The sequence below is a fragment of the Pelmatolapia mariae genome, linkage group LG20, assembly GCF_036321145.2.
Source record: "Pelmatolapia mariae isolate MD_Pm_ZW linkage group LG20, Pm_UMD_F_2, whole genome shotgun sequence".
NCBI lineage: Eukaryota > Metazoa > Chordata > Actinopteri > Cichliformes > Cichlidae > Pelmatolapia > Pelmatolapia mariae.
Window position 1 is genome coordinate 33,908,580 of NC_086244.1, and position 18,327 is coordinate 33,926,906.

At 40.4% G+C, this 18,327-nt stretch overlaps 3 protein-coding genes across 5 annotated transcripts; 2 read left to right on the forward strand and 1 right to left on the reverse strand.

Moving 5' to 3' along the window:
- The first annotated feature begins 180 nt into the window (after window positions 1–180).
- LOC134619465 (solute carrier family 35 member E2A-like) lies at window positions 181–6,955 on the forward strand. 3 transcript variants are annotated; one of them, XM_063465299.1, is made up of 9 exons: window positions 181–254; window positions 1,080–1,552; window positions 2,154–2,289; window positions 2,469–2,596; window positions 2,896–3,016; window positions 3,096–3,149; window positions 3,439–3,511; window positions 3,615–3,760; window positions 4,800–6,955. In XM_063465299.1, the coding sequence occupies exons 2-9, from the start codon at window positions 1,285–1,287 to the stop codon at window positions 5,026–5,028; spliced, it is 1,155 nt and encodes a 384-aa protein (XP_063321369.1). In that variant the 5' UTR covers window positions 181–254; window positions 1,080–1,284; the 3' UTR covers window positions 5,029–6,955. The 3 variants fall into 3 exon arrangements, with proteins under 3 accessions (XP_063321369.1, XP_063321368.1, XP_063321370.1); XM_063465298.1 differs by lacking the exon at window positions 181–254 and adding an exon at window positions 261–490; XM_063465300.1 differs by lacking the exon at window positions 181–254 and adding an exon at window positions 501–779.
- Window positions 6,956–8,176: 1,221 nt separating this feature from the next.
- Window positions 8,177–11,899, reverse strand: LOC134619292 (solute carrier family 25 member 45). Its single transcript, XM_063465058.1, has 6 exons — window positions 11,863–11,899; window positions 11,724–11,767; window positions 11,552–11,623; window positions 11,256–11,435; window positions 8,765–8,999; window positions 8,177–8,472 (listed from the first exon to the last, which is right to left on the reverse strand). The coding sequence occupies exons 1-6, from the start codon at window positions 11,897–11,899 to the stop codon at window positions 8,177–8,179; spliced, it is 864 nt and encodes a 287-aa protein (XP_063321128.1).
- A 1,361-nt stretch (window positions 11,900–13,260) lies between these two features.
- mad2l2 (mitotic arrest deficient 2 like 2) lies at window positions 13,261–18,327 on the forward strand. The gene is made up of 8 exons (XM_063465093.1): window positions 13,261–13,613; window positions 13,881–13,999; window positions 14,097–14,168; window positions 14,263–14,363; window positions 14,468–14,562; window positions 15,448–15,521; window positions 15,605–15,697; window positions 15,788–18,327. Exons 1-8 carry the CDS (start codon window positions 13,574–13,576, stop codon window positions 15,824–15,826), a joined length of 633 nt encoding a protein of 210 aa, XP_063321163.1. The 5' UTR covers window positions 13,261–13,573; the 3' UTR covers window positions 15,827–18,327.

The following is an 18,327-nucleotide window of genomic DNA, read 5'->3' on the forward strand; positions in this document are numbered from 1 at the left end:
TAATTATTTTTTCTCTAGAAAAAGCCAGGATTTTTTAAAGACTATAAATAAGTTTGAAAAAGACGTTTATGGAGATATTTATAATGTGACAAACTTGAACTCATGACCCTCTGCGTGACCGCTGCATTCGCCGCTGGAGATTTTATTTTGAGACTTCTGATCTGTGGCTATTTCGAGGTAACTTGACGCATGCGCATTGTTAGCAACCATGTTTCGAAGCCAGGTGCACAGCTGTACGTAACCTAGAAACAAAGGTAAATGCTCTTTAACAGCGGGAAGGGTGTTGCGATGTGGGTGTTGTCCAGTGTGGATGAGAGCGCGGCGTCCTCTGTGGGTGACGCCGCCTTGTTATAGTCAGTGCAGCAGCAACAGTCAGCAGCGGCTGCTAGCTAACCTCAACTTCCTCCTGTGATAAGTCCGTTGCCTCGCTGAACCGCTGTCTTCTCAGTATTTGTCTGTACAAGCCTAGGCAGCCAGGTTACAGAGAGAGGTAAGAGCCGGGTCTTCCTCGTGACGTGATATTTTTCAATGAGTATTTTTATCCCGTCACTGCGAGTTTCTGCGGGAAGAAGCTAGTAGCCCCCCCCCCCCAACCTTGTACGTGTCAACCTTGTTTGTGTGTCGTTGGCGGTCCTTGAAGCCTCGCTGCTGTAACTGTAACTCAGTGTTATCATCGGTTTAAGTGAACTTTCATCAGGTTTCATTCACCGTCTGTCCTCAGTCCCGTCCTAGCCACATGTGCAGCTGCTCCTTTCAATTGCAGGGCTTTAACGCTGAAGGTTAGTCGTGCAAAAATTATAACATAACAAGCTGATTATATTCATGTTTTCATCAACGGAGGATACAGTAGACACGCGTTATATGCAGTGAATGGACTTTATGTAACGTAACACAGCTTACCGTGTTGAACAGTTTATGAAGTGATTTCACTGTGCACTTGTGTTTCTATGTAAACTATTGGAGCAGTGTGGGATAAATGTGCTTTGTTTGGTGTTTAAAGTAGGGCACAGCATTACAGAGCAGAGTGATTTATTTAAAGATTTTCCCCTGCCCTGTGATCTTTCCTTTCCCCCCCCAAGTATCTGCAACAGAGGACTGGGAAGGAAACACCAAAACAGGAAGGGATTTCCAATAATCACAGCAAGACTGAGAGGTAGCTTGCTGGACCTTTCAGAGGATGGACTAAGAACCAAAAAAACAAGCAAACAAACCCTAAAAAACTGAGCCACATTAAGAGTCCCCCTTTTGGTGGGGCCCGCGGGGGGCCCTCGGGCAACAGGAATAATGCCGGGCAGCAAGCAGCCACTCTGGTGCCTCTTGTCGCCGTTACGTAGCCGCCAGGAGCGAGTGGTGCTGACCCGCAGTGAGAGCCTCCCGGGGGAGCAGGTGCTGAAGATCACGGTAACGGAGACTACGGTGATCGAGGCAGAGTCCGGGGTGTCCAACTGGCGCTCCATGACCTATCTGGGTCTCTGGTACTTCTTCAGCTTCTGCACCTTGTTTCTGAACAAATATATACTGTCGCTGCTGGAAGGAGAGCCCAGCATGCTCGGTAAGAAGTAGTAAAATCATTCTGCTGCTTCTAACACTGATTAACTGCAATAATCACAAGATAAGAGACACGCACCTCAGTCATGAATCTTAAGATTAGTGAAAAGCCATTGTGATTCAGATTGATGAAGGGCAACTTTCACATAAAACTCAAGTGCAGCTGTGGTTAGGTGGTTTGGTGCATTCAAGGAGATTTTAATTTACCAGTAATGAGGACCTGTGTGTGCCAACTGTTGTTCATGTGCATGCCATTTTTGTTTGTTCAGCTATGAACCGCACCTGAGCTGTTATACAGGTCAATACAACATGCCAAAGCAATGTGCAGAACAGCACAGCCAAGTGAAAGGTAGTGTGACAAGATGACAGAAGTGAAATTGCAGTGACACAAATGATCAGGTGATCTGAAGTTCCATTTAAATAGACAACTGTTTATCTCACATTAGTATGATGCCAGCATTTTTTGGCATGAATGGGCCCTCATAGTCAGACAGGAAACATATTCATTACAGCAGTATTTTGAAGTGTTTTCTCCTTCATGAAAATTAATGTCTGCCTTCGTTTTTTTTTTGTGTTTTTTTTTTTAAATGCCATTTTCTTGCTAGGTGCTGTTCAGATGCTCTCCACCACCGTCATAGGCTGCTTAAAGATGTTTGTCCCCTGCTGTCTGTACCAGCACAAGTCCAGAAGCGAGTACCCCTCCAACTTCATCATGATTATGCTGTTTGTCGGACTTATGAGGTGAGTTTGTTTGCTCTCCTGTAAATATGCAGATTAATAACAGATTGAATGCATGCATTTGAAAGGAAAACAGACCTCATTGAGAATTTTGTGTTTTTTATAAGTGCAGCTTGATAAGAAATTACTCTTGACTGTTGTTGCAAGTTCAGCACAGACGCCATCATTGTCTCCACTTGCAGGTTCACCACAGTGGTTCTGGGCTTGGTGAGCCTGAAGAATGTTGCCGTGTCATTCGCTGAAACAGTGAAGAGCTCGGCGCCCATTTTCACAGTCATCATGTCAAGGCTGATCCTCGGGGAGTACACGGGTAAAGTTCACGTTGCTGTGCTGGCTTCAGGGCGTGTCTTTCATGTGCGAAGGAACGGTGAACGCCTTATTGGTGTTGGCGTGTTCAAAAGATTTGTTGACAGTTGGGTGTGAGGAGGAAGAGAAACAATTTGACAGTGTTTCTGTAAATGTAATTTTTGTTAGGTTTCAACAGTTCTTTGATTCACTTTGATATTAGTGCCTGGGTGTAGTCAGACCAGTTAGGCAGCTGCAGCCTTGGTCACTGGTTTAGTTTAGATAAACACGGTGATTCATTTCACCTATCCCTTTTGTGTGCAGGGCTGTGGGTGAATCTGTCCCTGTTCCCAGTCATGGCCGGCCTGGGCCTCTGCACAGCCACCGAGATCAGCTTCAACATGCTCGGCTTCTCCGCTGCTCTCTCCACCAACATCATGGACTGGTACTGCAGCACACAGCACAGCTTTTCCACCAGTGGTGTATTCCCTACTTTGCCCTAACTCTTGTCTCTCTGATCTCAGCTTACAGAATGTATTCTCCAAAAAACTGCTAAGTGGAGACACATACAAATTCAGGTAAAATCATGCTTTAATTTAAACGGGTAGTCTCACTGAGAGCGAGGTCTGTCTTTCAAGAGAGACCTGCGTACAAAAAGCATATATACAAATAGAGACAAACGGCTAGATAATAAAAGGGCACATTGTACATGATCATAACTGAAGAAAAACAAGTGCAAAATGGATAATTAAACCCTTTAAAAGACTTCAGTGAAATCTTTTAATGCAGCTTTTTGACTCTAAGCTGTAAAAGGCTGATGGGGTGAACACACAGCTCTTTTTTTTTAACTTGGTTGTCTTATTTCAGCCCTCCCGAGCTGCAGTTCTACACCAGTGCGGCAGCAGTCATCATGCTCATACCTGCCTGGCTGTTCCTTTTGGTGAGGCAAAACAGAAGTTCTTAATTTCCAGACTTGTTAGGCACTACAATACTTAAGAAAACAAGCGGGTAACTTTCTTGATGGTTCTCTGTTTAATTTCCAGGACATCCCCACGGTTGGGAAGAGCGGACAGAGCTTGATCTTTAGTCAGGACATCATCCTGTTGCTGCTTTTCGATGGTTGCCTGTTCCACCTGCAGAGCGTCACTGCCTATGCGCTCATGGGAAGGATTTCTCCTGTTACTTTCAGGTAGGACACAAAGTCAGAAGCACTTTATCCTGCATGCCATGAGTTTCTTGGAGGCCATAGTTCCTGCTACAGTTAATTAATTGATGTCTTTGAACCGCCCACGCTTAGCTTATTAGATAACCACTTGTTGCGTCTGCAGATTTTCAAGTCACACCAGTATCATCTTATCATCTCAACGGCACTGACTAAAGTCTGTTCTCTGCTGTAATAACTTCTGCTGACTTTGACTGCACACTGTACAGCATCGATTTGCACCTCAGTGCTGTCTATTTACAATAGACAAACCAAGCCATTAGTGAGCGTATCTGAATCCACAAAGTCCAGCATGTCTGGCTCCCTATCCCACCTGAGAGATGGGATGTGTGCTGCAGATTCCAAAATAGCTTCAGTGAAACCACAAAATGCTTAAACTTTACCGTGCTCTGCACAAGAACAAGAACACGAGAGACAGGAGCAGAGATGCTGAGGCGGAGCGTGCCCAGTATGAGAATGCTCTTAAGGAGCTGGTGCACACAACACTGTATATTTCCCAATATAGACCTTTTAGATTCTGTAGCTGGAAGTTATTAAAGTGGGCCTACTATGCCCATTTCCAGCTCCATATATTTTTCCTTGGGCTTGAGTTGATTAATTTGGATATGCTTCACTGTTTACAGCGGGCCTTTGTGCAGGTATTTTAATTCCATCTCTCTAAGGCGTCCCCTGATTTAGCCCTTTTCTTTTGATTGGTTGTGCCCCACTAACAGCAGCTTGGTGAGGTTTGGAGAACATGTTAGGGATCGCTCCTTTCTTTGACATCATACAGAGCCGAAAGAAGAAAAAAAAATGAGAGAAGGAGATTTTAAAGCAGTCTGACATGTCATGAGGATAACTTATATGTACGCTGAAATTAAGATTGGAGACTGTTTAATCTGAGAATTCACCGTTCTAACATTTATATGCAGATCATAAGGACGAACATATAAAAGTCATATTAAGAAGTTTAAACTGGATGAATTTGTTGTTAACCCCAGTAATAATCATCCTCATTCTTCCTCAGTGTTGCCAGTACTGTTAAGCACGCCCTGTCTGTGTGGCTGAGCATCATTGTGTTCAGCAACCAGGTAACCATCCTCAGCGCCACCGGGACCGTCCTCGTGTTCATCGGGGTCTTCTTGTACAACAAAGCCAGGCAGTTCCAGAGAGCAACCTTACAGGCCATGGCTGCTGAGCAGAACCACAAACCCCTTCTCCACGACCAGGACTTCAAAGCCTCTCAGTCTCACTGAGTAGCCCGCTCTTAAAGCTGCAGTGCTGCCTGAAATGAACTGGAAGCATCAACAGTTCACTCCGGTTCAAGAGCTGCCGTCTTTCAGGGTTCCTTCAGTGTCACTGTTAAAGTAAACCATTTGATGGCTTGATGAGCTGTGGGTGTGTGACCAAGCTGTCAGCCATCAGTCATCCTGTGGAATATTCTCACCAGTATTTCTTTGTACCTGACCGGATTACCACTTTAAGCCTTTTTGATCCTTTGTTTGTCTTTTATTGGTCAGTAAAAGGAAGCTCAGGGTGTTTTTCCTACATTTGCATTCCATTAAATGCTAGTTTATCTCTCATCTGTGGTATAGCAGCTACTAAACGCATGGGAACTGCAAAGCCCGGACGCTGTAAGATTTTAAATTTTGTAGTGATGTTAATCTTCATTGTATAATTCAGTGTAAAATGTATCTTAATAGCATCTGAGTGTAGGATGTATGAAGGGCTCCAGTGCCCGAGGTAGGAGGCCTTTTTTGAGGCTTGTCCAGCCAAAGCTTAAGACTGCTTTACACGTTAGTGATCCATGTGTAAAACACTTGGATGCCACATTATTGCATTCTGAGAATGTTCATCCTCTATAACGTTATAACTTTTTTCACTTTTTTTTTTTTTGGTGTACACATAAAGCTGACACGACCTCTGATCCACGCTGGGATGGCAGCCCTGTTAATGTAATCAGGAAAAGAGGACTGAAAGAAGGATTAAATGGACAAGCTGCTGTTTTTATACATTTATAATCTTTTTAAAAAATGGTTTATTACAACTTGGGTTTTATTTCTGTAGTTCTTGCCAGTGGCTATCAAGCTTTGTGTCCAGCAGTCAGCCAGCGGTATTTTTATTTAATTTTTTAAAATAAACTGTAAAATCAGCACTTGAGGCGTTACTGTGAGTGTAACTATGTTCCTTTGATCACTTGGTTAACAGACGTTTATGCATTTTCTTGTTATTTTTGGTGATTTGTTAAACAGAAATGAATTTTATACTGAAATAAATGAAACACTACTTAATAAAAGAACCACAGCTGCGGTAGTTTTCCAGAACCTCTTTGGTGGGCACCATATTTTGTGTGTGTCTGCTAATCATCTGCCGTAAACATGGCAAACTTCCTGGTTCAGCTCTGCTTGCTGCAGTTGTAAACACTTGGTTCTCTTATGTGGTGACAGAAACTTGGAAATGCTCTCACTTTTGATTGTTCCTCAAACTAAAGGAATTATTTACCATATGTGGAAAACAGCTGGTGCTTTCCAGGCGTTCTGTTTTTCTTTGTGGATCTTTTCCTGTAGAACTTACTCCACATTTTGCATTTCTAGCATTTAAAAAAACACAAACGACAAAAAATAAAACCCAAGTTGCAGTAAAAACAAAAGTCATCCTGTGCTTGTCACTACAAATTTACACAATCTCTCTTCCTCCTTCTGTCCTCGCTGCTTCTAATTTCAGCATCCGACTTGAAAGTGGAAGTTTCTCCACCCGTATGTAGAAAGTTGTTCTGACCATACCCAGGACATGTCTGTCTTATTCATTTCCAGTTTGACTGTTTTTGCTGTGCCTCGAGAAGCAGCTTTTCTTCTTCTCTTACATGTTTGTGGCCACAGTTTAACCAGAAGAGCTGACTGACTTGAACTTTTTGTCTTTACATTGAAAACATTTTTTTCTCCCCTGTGTGGGCTCTGATTAAACATTCAGATGTTAAGAATTGATCTTTTTGTACTAACCTTCCACTTTACCTCCTGAAGCAGCATTTCAAAGACTCAATTTTCAACATGCAGATGTTTTTTTTTTTCAGTCTTTTGACCAGGTTCAAAGTGTTGAGGTAATAATGAGCTGTGTTTGGAACTGTGCAAATCAAAGGTGTAAAAATTTTTGCAGAGGATGTAAAAATGTTTGATGGACAATGTGCAGAAGATTAAAGTATTTTCTTTCACTATGCCGTGTGTTTAATAGTATCATGTGCCGTTAATTTACACACAGTGTACACGTATCCTGATTATGGTTATGCACTCACCAGCCACTTTATTAGGAATGCCCAACTACTTTTGAGTGGATAGGCAGGCTGCAGTAACTCTAATAATTTAAAACCAATGTATGCAGAAGAGCATCTTTGAATGCACAACAGGTCTAACGTTGAAGTAGATGGGCTACAGAAGCAGAAGACCATAGTTGGGGCCACTCCTGGCTACAATTCGCACTTGCTCACCAAATCTGGACGTTAGAAAACTGGAAAAACGTTGCTGAGTTTGCTGCAACATTCGGATGGCAGATCCAGAATTAGGCATGAACACAGAAGCTTTATGACCACAGCGTACCCTTCTTTTGATGGCTGCTTCCAGCAGGATAAAGCAATATCACAGTCTCAAACTGGTTTCTTAAACACGATGATGAGTTCACTGCACTTAAATGGTCTCCATAGTTACCAGATCTCAATCCAACAGAGCACCTTTGAGATGTGGGGAAACGGGAGATTGAACTCAGGGATGTGCAGGTGCGTGATGCTATCACATCAATCTGGAGCAAAATCCCTTAGAGTTTCCAGCACGTTGCCCAATCGATATGTTTCCGGTATGTAAAGTGTACATGTCGTATATCCACTTTTTGCACGTGTGCACAAGATTTCTTATTGAAAGAGTTATTTTAACACTGAGAAATATGTTGACAGAGCACTAAAGCATCGTCTCCTAAAGTAATAATGAAATATTTACTTTTCTTGCCATTGCCTTTTCTGCTCTCGGGCCAGTCCTTGAAGCACATATGGTAAACGGCACTGTACTTGTGGACTCAGCGTTTTTATACAACATCTGTCACACACCCAAAAAACAAACTCAAAAGGTCTTTTTTTATGGAGTCATTTCAAGTCATCACTTTTATTGTGATATGCTGTTAATGCAGAAATGTTGACTGTAGCAGTTTTGATCTAAAGTGTGTATACTCGTGTAGCAGGAGGCTCACTGGCAGCAGCTAATCTTTCCTAACCAGTAGGTTGTCTTCAAAGTGTGCCCAGGTTTCTGATGCTTTGACCTATTCTACAGGCAGTTTAAAAGCAGCATTTAGTAACTGAGAACACTCTTTGTACTGAAATCGTCTCAAAGATATTTTATCCTTGAAGTCAGTGTGTCCATCCCTTTACTGTGAAGAGTGACTGGCTGGTGGTGGATAGAAAATCTTCATCAGGCTCTCGTAGCTGAGGAATGTGACAGCGTTGACCGGAAATGCTCTCATGCTGTTCAGCAGGAGGCCTTTGAAAAACACCCTCACTCCTTCTTCCCTCACGCTCACTCTCATGCAGTGCAGGACGCCGCTGTACTCCCGCCCGCCGGCCCCCGACATCTGGAGCCGAGCTTTCACGACGTCCATGGGCGTGGCAAAGGACCAGGTCACCACACCTGCGAATCCACCTGCCATCAATATCGCAAAGGTGCCTGAGGACAGAGACCTAAAAATCAGGATCTCTGAACATAAAACTAACTTAAGAAATAAAGATGAATTATCATGAGTAACTATATATTTATATTCAGCTTCATCATGTGTGTTCACCTCATTACTGGATTCATGCGCTACAAACTGAAAGCCTTAAAGATTTAAATTACTAATTCCAGTTGAGCAGCTTTTGTGAGACGAAGTCCTTTTAAAATCTGTCAGAATACAAGAAACTATCCCACTATGATATCCAGTATTATGTTATGATTGTGACTTTGTAAGTTACTCTCTGACCTGGCTCTTTGCCATCTTGAGTGAGAACCTTACGAGTGACCTCGTAAGGTAAGAAGTAGAGCCCATAGCAGGGGACGTCCCTCAGAGTGAGGGCCAGGCCTCCTCTGTACAGACCCCTGAGCCCCTCCTCCCTCACGATGACAGCGACGCAGTGCACGGGTCCGCGATATCGTGTTGACGTCGATTGACCCTGAAGACGCACCTTGACCAGGTCAATGGGTGCCAACACCAACACCTGAAAACAGATTGCCTCAAAGATTCAGTCCACCAAAAACAAACAAACAAAAACAACTTCTTAATGGTTTTTAATGTGTTTATATCCCTGGAAATAAAATAGGCCAGTGTGGCTGGTGCAACATAAAATACACAACTACTGCTGAAAGTCTGTATTAAAGTAGAAGTACTGTTAACAGATCCATATTACTTGGTGCATCAGGTTTTTTTTAGAGGAGAAGATTAAAGTAGCGTAAAGCCCAGTCATGATCTGCAGAGTAAATAAATCTCAGTTATGAAACATGAGCTGGTTTTTAATTTCCCTAAATCTCTTATCTGATTCTGGGCTGCAGTCAGTGAACACTCGGAGGCCCCCTTGTGGTCAGATGTAACATTGCATGAACAAAACCTGAATTTCTGTGAAAGCAGTGATAATCCTGCTGTTTCAACATTTACTTTGGCAAGAGCACCAGCTTTATTTGTTTAATGCAGTTTTTTGTCTATTTGTTTGTTTTTTCTTTTGTTCTCGACAGAATTACACCACCTAACAGCTCTTCTGTGTGTTTTAATAATTTTTAACTTGTAGAAAAATAAAACTGGCCACTTTCTATGTTTTGTCATTTTTATATTGTGTTATTTTGTTTAAGAATGTTTTTTCCTCCTGAAAAGCATGTTGGATATCAAGGAGTTTATCAAGCTATAACACAGTTTTATAAACAATTACCCACATCATACTTCGGTATTGTAAAGATGAATTCATTTAAAATATAGTTGTGGCAAAAAGAAAGGCTTTACATATCAGGACATAGTAAAAATCATCTGGTCTTTAGAAAGTGTCAAAATAAATAAATACAACAAGACATGAGATATTACACTTTGTCATTATTTATTTAACAAAATTAAGAAAATACACAGTAAGTAAACTGTGTATGGAAAGTAAAACACACTCTTACTCACTCTGTATGAGTTAAAAGTGTAAGTAGCAGCCATGTGCTGATAACCAGATGCATTTGATTAATGAGTGTGAGCACCTCTGAGAGGAGACGAGCGTGGAGATGTTTTGCTATGATGCACAACACAATGTTTAATGAGGAAGACAAACACACATGAGCACAAACACCTCATACCAGCTGTCAGCACAGTGGTGGAGGGGTGATGACTTGGGCTGGTTTTTCAGCCACAGGAACTGAGTTCATGATCTACTTATCTTACACAATAAGTAGATCATGAACTTCTTTCTCTTTATTCCAAAATAATCTACAGTCAAATGTGAGGAGGTCTGTGTTACAGTTAAAGCCTGGCCCAAACTGAGTCATGCAACAAGACAATGGTCCCAAGCACAGCAGCAGAATGGCTGCTGAAAACAACAACAACAACAAAAAGTCAGGCTTTTGTCCAAAGTACAAGCCAGAGATCCGCATGAATGAATGTCTGCAAACCTCAATGACCTGAAGCAACCTTGTAAAGAAGAGCTGGCCACTCCTCCACAGTGATGTGAGAATCTGATAAAGTCATACAGAAAATGCTCACATCCTGTTGTTGCTGCTTCTGCTTTGTTTTAATTTCTGTTGAATAAATGATGACACAGTGTAATATGTCATGCGTTGTTGTTCTGAAGTGCTATTTAACTCATATAGTTTAAAAGATATAAAGAAAAAGTGTTGGGCCACAACTTTAAATGGTTAAATTCCAGTTGATGTCAGTCCCTCTGAATTTGTGCATGGTACTGTAGAGGATGCCACCACTGCAACACGTTTGTGAAATTTCTTCCTGCCTAGAGTTCCACGATTAGCTGTAAGTGTTATTAATCCAGTGTGGAAGCATTTAGGAAAGAGTGTGTAGAAGTTGCTACACTCTGACTCAATAACAGCAGCGCTCCAAACCTCATCTGGCTTTAACATCAGCACAAAAAACTGTGTATGGAAGCTTCGTGGCCTTGGTTTCTGTGGCTCAACAGCTGCTATAGGTGTAATGTCAAGGTGATCCAGTACTTTGAACATATAGGATATCTTACATAACTGCAGCACTATCACACTGCCAAAGTCTGTTCTAATGCAGTCACACTGATGCAGTAACGGCTGATAAAGTACTTCAAACGGACTTGGTGTAGATTCTTCTGTAGGTATGTTTGCATCTCGTGGCTTGCAGCTAGAATGTTGGCGTGAGCAGTGATTTTTGCAACATGTGTGGTCTCCTGCAGCTCTAACAGATGAAGCTTTGTGCATACACAGTTGCATGGCAGTGACATGTGCAACCACAGAACATCAGGTGATCTTACCTGCACCAGGCCTGAGAAGCAGCCAGCAGTGAAGACCTGTGCAGCAGAGGCCGGTTTGCCTCGACTGCGCTGAGACTTAGTGAGGTAACCTAAAGCATTACTGTAACAGCCAAAGACAAGGGAGTTGGTGATGCCAGTGGTCAGCACAGGAAATGCCATGCCCTTAAAGAATCCATGGAGCTGATGTGATTAAAGCATAAAGGATCAGTGCTGTCTTATCCCAATGGAGCATCACACTACTTTTTATTCCACTCAGTATTTCTTGCAAAACAATATAGGAAAAATGTGGTACCCACCCCTTCATGAGAGTATGTTTTAATCACACAGTGAAATATCCCTTTATACACAGACTGGGCTTGGAGACGTACCTACAAATGTAAGAAGAGATGTAAAAAAAAGTAAATAAAAATAAATAAGAAACAATTTGTGCATTAAGTCATATTTATTGGTTTCAAAGTGTCATGCAACCTTCACAGTGTCTAACGGATGTCCTACTGCAAGTCCCAGTGCACCTACAACAACCACCAACAGCATTTTATTTCTCCACAATCAATTACTGCTCTGTGTTACATTTTCTGTTGTTCTCTTAAAAACAGGATTTTCCTACCTGAAATGCTCCCAGCTAAGAATTCCAAGAGAGGCATGACTTTTACAGTTTCAAATCTGCAAGAAAACCACAGTGTTTCAAAACTCATAAAGATAAAACATAAAGATGCAGCTTTACAGCTGTCATAACTGAAACCGATTGGTCTGGCAGTCAAGGAGGTTAATGTGTGACTTATTTTAGAAATGGGGTTGTATCACAATCAAAGTCCAAGGTGGAAAATGCCACAACTTCAATTTTTTTCATGGCTTAGAAAATGAATTTTCAGGGGTGATTGAGAGCACAAACATATGGATTCTGGCCTGAGTTAAGGCAGTATGGTATTTCACACACATTCCTCACAATCTATTGGTATTTCCGATCATCTGATAAACAAGAACTTTTATTATGCTTCAGTGAATGAACATAAAAGATGGTTTTGAGGGTTGCCAAAACAATAAATGGTAACCAAACCTTATAATTTAGCCAAGTTTAATCTTTGTGGATTGGTTAAAATACAATAGCGTGTTCAGGAGGACAGTTCACTTTCCACTTCTTTTTTCTTCTTCTTTTGCATGGTGTTTTTTAATATCCAGTTCTAGAAAAAAAAAAAAAAACAGCACCTTGCCTACCTTTATAGCTGTAACATCCTCCGAACAAATTTGGTCACAACTCATGTCATTCTTCGCTCTGCGGTAAGAGAATCTCAAGTCCGTGGACATAATAACCCACTTGTGTCACATGAGGATTTGGCCACTTTCCAAGACCGCTTTAAATGTGCAACAGAGAGTGAAGAGGACTTTTGATGTAAGTTAGCGTTTGAATTCAAACAACCAAAAAATGTAAAAAGAAAAAGAATAATAAACAGATTGTTGTGATTGTCTAAATAACCAGGTATAACATTAGTCACCCTTAGTTAGGCTGCATATGATTTACTTATGTTTTAATTCAATATGTTTCATGCGTAATTGGTGTGTTTTCATATTTATGAGCAATGGGACACCTCGGGATGGCATAACCTTGTCGAGGAGACAGAATACCTGCATTCGGCAAGGAGGATATTTTCATTCATGAAGCTGTCATAGCAAGTATAAAACCATAACTAAAAAATTTAAACCAACTTTTAAAAAAATCTGATAATTATCTAATAATTGGTAATTATCTAAAAAAAAAAGTGAACTCGATTAATTAGTGAAATAAAGCCTATTATCAATTATAATATAATATAATAAAATATAATATAAGACAAAAATACATGTTTCAGTGCTTTTCGCCAATCACCGTGCGGTATTATTATTATTATTATTATTATTTTGTAATAATTGTTGTGGGGGGAAAAAAGCTGGAAACTAAAAATAAAACCAACAGTCCAAACAACGTCATCACAAGTGGACGGCAGAGTACGCGATTGTAAACAACGAGTGACGTCACCTCGGCGGGCGACGAAGCTTCGCGTACAAAAAAAAGAAATGCCGCGGTTCGGGTCGGCAGGTTGCTAATGTCTCCGGGGTGTCTTCATGTGGACCATTGCGGGGTTTTTTAAACACGTGTAAAATTCTGTAAAAACTGAACTTCTTATCTCTTCGGTTGTCAGGTACAGCAGCAACAAAAAACGCGATATTGAACCATTAAAATCAATACGAGGACCAGCAAGACTGCTGCTTTACACAAGTTAGCAAGTCGTACAGAAAATTAAGCATTTAAATTTAATTTTGCTGAACTAGGGGAGTAAAACATGACAACTCTAACGAGGCAAGATCTCAATTTTGGGCAAGGTAAGGCCATTAAAGGAATATATATACCAGGTTTGGTCAGCTCGGCGAGAGTACTGTTAATTTTCCAATAGGTAGTTGTCCTCCTTGCAAAGTCATGGGCATATGGAACCTACATAAACCATGCTGTCACTGTCTGCCTGGGTTTTACTATGAATTAACGTGAGCTAAGTAGGCGACACTATATTGCTGAATGTTTGCATTGGGTTTGGCGGGACTTTGTCACATTAGCAAGAACACGAGAGGTTTTATTGTTCGCATGTTTTCCAGTGGTTGCTGACATTCTGTGTGAATTCCTGGAGGTCGCTATTCATCTCATCCTGTATGTCCGTGAGGTTTATCCCTCTGGGATATTTCAGAAGCGAAAGAAGTACAACGTACCTGTGCAGGTACTGTTTTATTGTTATTACTATTTGTTTGCAGCTGTTAGGTGTGTGCATATTAGTTTCTCTAATACAGGACTTCTGTTGGTGTGTTTTATTCCAGATGTCATGTCACCCAGAGCTGAATCAGTATATCCAAGATACACTACACTGTATAAAGCCACTCATTGAGAAGGTAAGCTATGTCCTGAAAGTGACGGGTCAATGTCACACAAAGTGTCATCTCATTTCTCCTCTTACTGCTCTGATATCCTCCATTCGCCTCTTAGAACGATGCAGAGAAGGTGGTTGTGGTCATCATGGACAAAGAGCATCATCCAGTAGAGAGATTTGTTTTCGAGATTTCCCAGCCACCACTGCTCTCCATCAGGTTGCCCTCCATATTTTAATGTTAACTAAAAAAAAAAGCATCCTTCCGTTGAAATACATTTTTACGGTGACACTGGTCACTGACTGTTGTTTGTGTTTTCACAGCTCAGACACGTTGCTGTCACACGTGGAGCAGCTGCTGAGGGCGTTCATCCTGAAGATCAGCGTGTGTGATGCTGTTTTAAATAGTAATCCACCAGGTAATGTCATCGTGGCTCACCGGAAGAGAAGACAATTACATACATGCTTATAACTTTTTATACTCGGCAAAAGTTTTGGAAAGATTTTTAAGTGATATCCTTTAAGTCACATGATTCAGCACAAAGTCTTGCCTAAGCAGCTTAAGAGGATTCTCTTCATTACTGGGGTAATTATTTGTGTTCACCTTTGGAAGACAGGAGGTGCATAAACTGATTTACTCATTAGCAAATGATTTACATTTATTCAAGTCTGTGCTCACTTTTCTTCATTGCAAACACCACATACTCCTTTAAAGGCTTACAGACACAAACTAACTGATCCACTTGGCACACATAAACATAAGAACACACCAAATCTACCTCAGAAAAAACTGTCACAACTCTTATTAATGTCAGAAAGCCTTCCAAGAAGACAGAGTAAAGGTCAATTTAGATTGTATATATACCTTATTTTACTTGACTTTGCCCTTTGACTGTACTTGAGATTATTTATATATTTTTGGATTTTAGATAACATTTTCTTTAAAAAAAACAACAACATTTTAATGTGACACGTAAATACAGTCAAAGGTTTAGTTTTTTTTGTTTGTTTTTCGACAGGTATTGTATGCAGTTAAAATTTAAAACATTACAATTTCTAAAATGGAAACCAATTGGGGTTTCATTTTGAAATACCTGTAGAGTTTTCTATATTTATTATTGCTAATCAATAAGACAAAAGTATTTCTTATCAGATTAATTGATGGAATAATCAAGCCTTTGTCTGAAATCTATGCCAATTAAACTGTAAGTCCAGAGAAAGGTGACATTATAGTGCACATAAGGTGGTATGGGCTCATAGATTTGACTGATTGAACTGTTTTACTTTTATTTTTTTTGTCACAGGGTGTTCGTTTACAGTACTAGTACATACCAGAGATGCTGCTACTCGCAATATGGAGAAGGTTCAAGTAATCAAGGTGAGGTGTTTAAATGCACTTACACAGAAACACAGAATTGTTATTTACATGTGTTGGTCACATTAATGTGTTTGCCTCTGCAGGATTTTCCATGGATAGTCGCTGATGAGCAAGAAGTCCACATGCAGGAGCCTAGACTCATTCCACTAAAGACTATGACTTCTGATATAGTAAAGGTAAGCAGAAGCATCCCATTCACTGATTCATTTAATGGTGAATTGTTATCAGACGCATGTCCACATTGTTTGGTTGTTTGCCTTTAACAGATGCAGCTGTATGTGGAAGAGAGAGCCCAGAAAACATAGATGCTTTCTTAGCAGAAACCATGCAGGAGATAGTCTGTGACACCAGGGAATCCCAGGCAGAATCTTCAACACAGCCTATCAGTGCTGAATTGATGAGTTGTTGGGGAACACATGGGGAGAGAGTGATGTTCCCTGTGAAATGTATTTTTATGAGGTCCATTAACTTTGCTTCTGGCGGCGTTAAAGGTTGGATTGATAGAAGTCCTTTATCATCAGCGTGGGCCATTTTCTCATTCCACATAAATGCGTGATTATGGTTCTGTTTGTGAAATCCTGGGCCGTTGGTTAAAATGTATATATTTTTAATTTGTTTCCCGTTATGTGCCAGGAAAGTCTTTCAGCTCTTCATCACACTCCACTGCTAAATATCATCCTATTTGCTGATAGCAGTCAAGTCAAGTGTGATATTGTCATGAATGTGGTCAGTATAGCTGTGCATCCTTGCTGATACGTAATGTGTTTTGTTGTTTTTTGAATGGAGATTTTTAGGGTAACCGGATGGAAATGTCCTTGTAACTCTATGAAATTCAAAGCATGTGGAAATCAGGAAAACAGTGTAATATGTACCATTAACACCAGTCTGTAAACTGAGATGACAGTTGTATTGTTAGTGCAATAATATTACTCTGTTTCTTTGTAGGCAGATTTATTTGCTGAAACTCCCACAGACAGTCTGTCCTTATAACTCCACATGGAGGTCATCTGTCAGTCTGTCTCACTCTGTTTATTGTACGGTGTCTTAACTCTCTGTAATGTCCTGCCGAGCAGTTTCTTGCATGGTGTCTACAGCAGCATCTGTCAGGAAAGCCTTCCTGGAGTTTCTGTGAAGTTAAAGGATTTCGGTGTGTGCATTTGCAACCAGGGGTAGCATTCTCTTCTATTGTTGGATGGCAAATAGAAAGTCATAATGGAGCATTTGATTTTTTTTTCCGTTCACAGAAGTTTGTTTTAATATGTGAAAGTTTATTAAACTGTAAAAAAAAAAAATTAAAAAAAATGAAGCTGTAATGTAAATAAAGGTCTTGGTATAGGAATTCAAGGACCCAAACACATGACAGGAGGAAGAGTAACATCTGAAATCTGAATCTTTTAACAAGTCATACAAACAGGTGGTTAATTCCACCAGGGGGCAAAAACAAACCAAGTGCTACAAGAACCAATAATGTGGGAGAAATAAACTAACGCAGGGAAAATGGGAAAAACAGTTTGTCTTTGTACAGCCGAGCTGTCGGCTTTCAATCTGCCATTTGGGAAATGATGCACAGGAGGTCTAAATACCACGGAGACCGATTAGCTAAATGAAGTGTCTCACAAAGTAGTTCTGGCACAAGAAGATGCGTTTTCCTGTCTGACAGCAGATCATTTATAGTCTGCATAACAATGGCTAGAATACCACATTAACACAAGATCTTCAGCCTTGCATGCAACTGAACTGTTTACAGTGCTTTTAAATGTAAATGGTTGGTATTGTTTGCACAATGATTCATAGGCATTAACTTTCATGTCAGTTTAGTCCTTAATAAACTTAAATAAAGCTTAAACTTAATTTGTATCGTTTGCAGGATTGTGTCATATGAAGCCAAAAGACACTTCATAGATTTAAAATATTAAAACGATCTGATACCACACAAACACGACAGGCTCTCTAAAGTTCAGTTCTTTAAGAAAACACAGAGGTTGTGTTCTTTTATGAAAAACAGAGATAGATTGAGTTGAGGTTTAAAAATATATCACTTTTTAGAATAAAAGTAAAAAAGTACGTTTTTAAACATCCATTTTGTCTTTACTGCTTAGTGATGTACTGGAGTATGTGTGTGGAGTAGTGTTAAATACAAATGTATTAAAGGAAGCTGAGATCCAAAACTGTTGAAGCTGCAGTTGTTCAGAACAATTGGGAAGAAATCGAACAAAAGCAGAAGGTCTGGATGAGTTTGAGTGTCGCTGAAAGACCAGCAGTAGCAAACATTAAACTTAGTCATCCACTAATTTATAAGTTGTTGCAGATTCAGGAAAAGTCCCCCCCCCCACCCACCCACAATGGCTGACCTTCAAATGACTCACAAATGTTTGTCTAAACTGTTGCTCACCCTCAGTCTAAACCAAGGTGATCTAAGACTCCTGCAGCCCACAGAAATACCACAGTCAGTAGATCCAAAGGTATCTCCTGCCCAAAGAATTTTATCTCTAGTTATCAGTTTGGACAAAAAAACACAGCCTGATATTTTTTGACAGTGTAGGGAACGTCTGATAATTATAACAGAATCTCCAAAGCAGGAAACAAGTACGATTTATCCCAGGATCATTATGAAGAAGGATATGAATTAATATTTTACCTTTCATAGAACATCATATAATGATATAACTCCATTTTCATGTGCAGTAGTATCAGTATGAACCATGAATTTGTATATTTTCTGATCACAATAAATCCGATTCAGTCACAGCTCATTCTGCATATGAAGCTTATGCTTTTTTGGTGTGTTTTAAATCTCTTTTCTCTC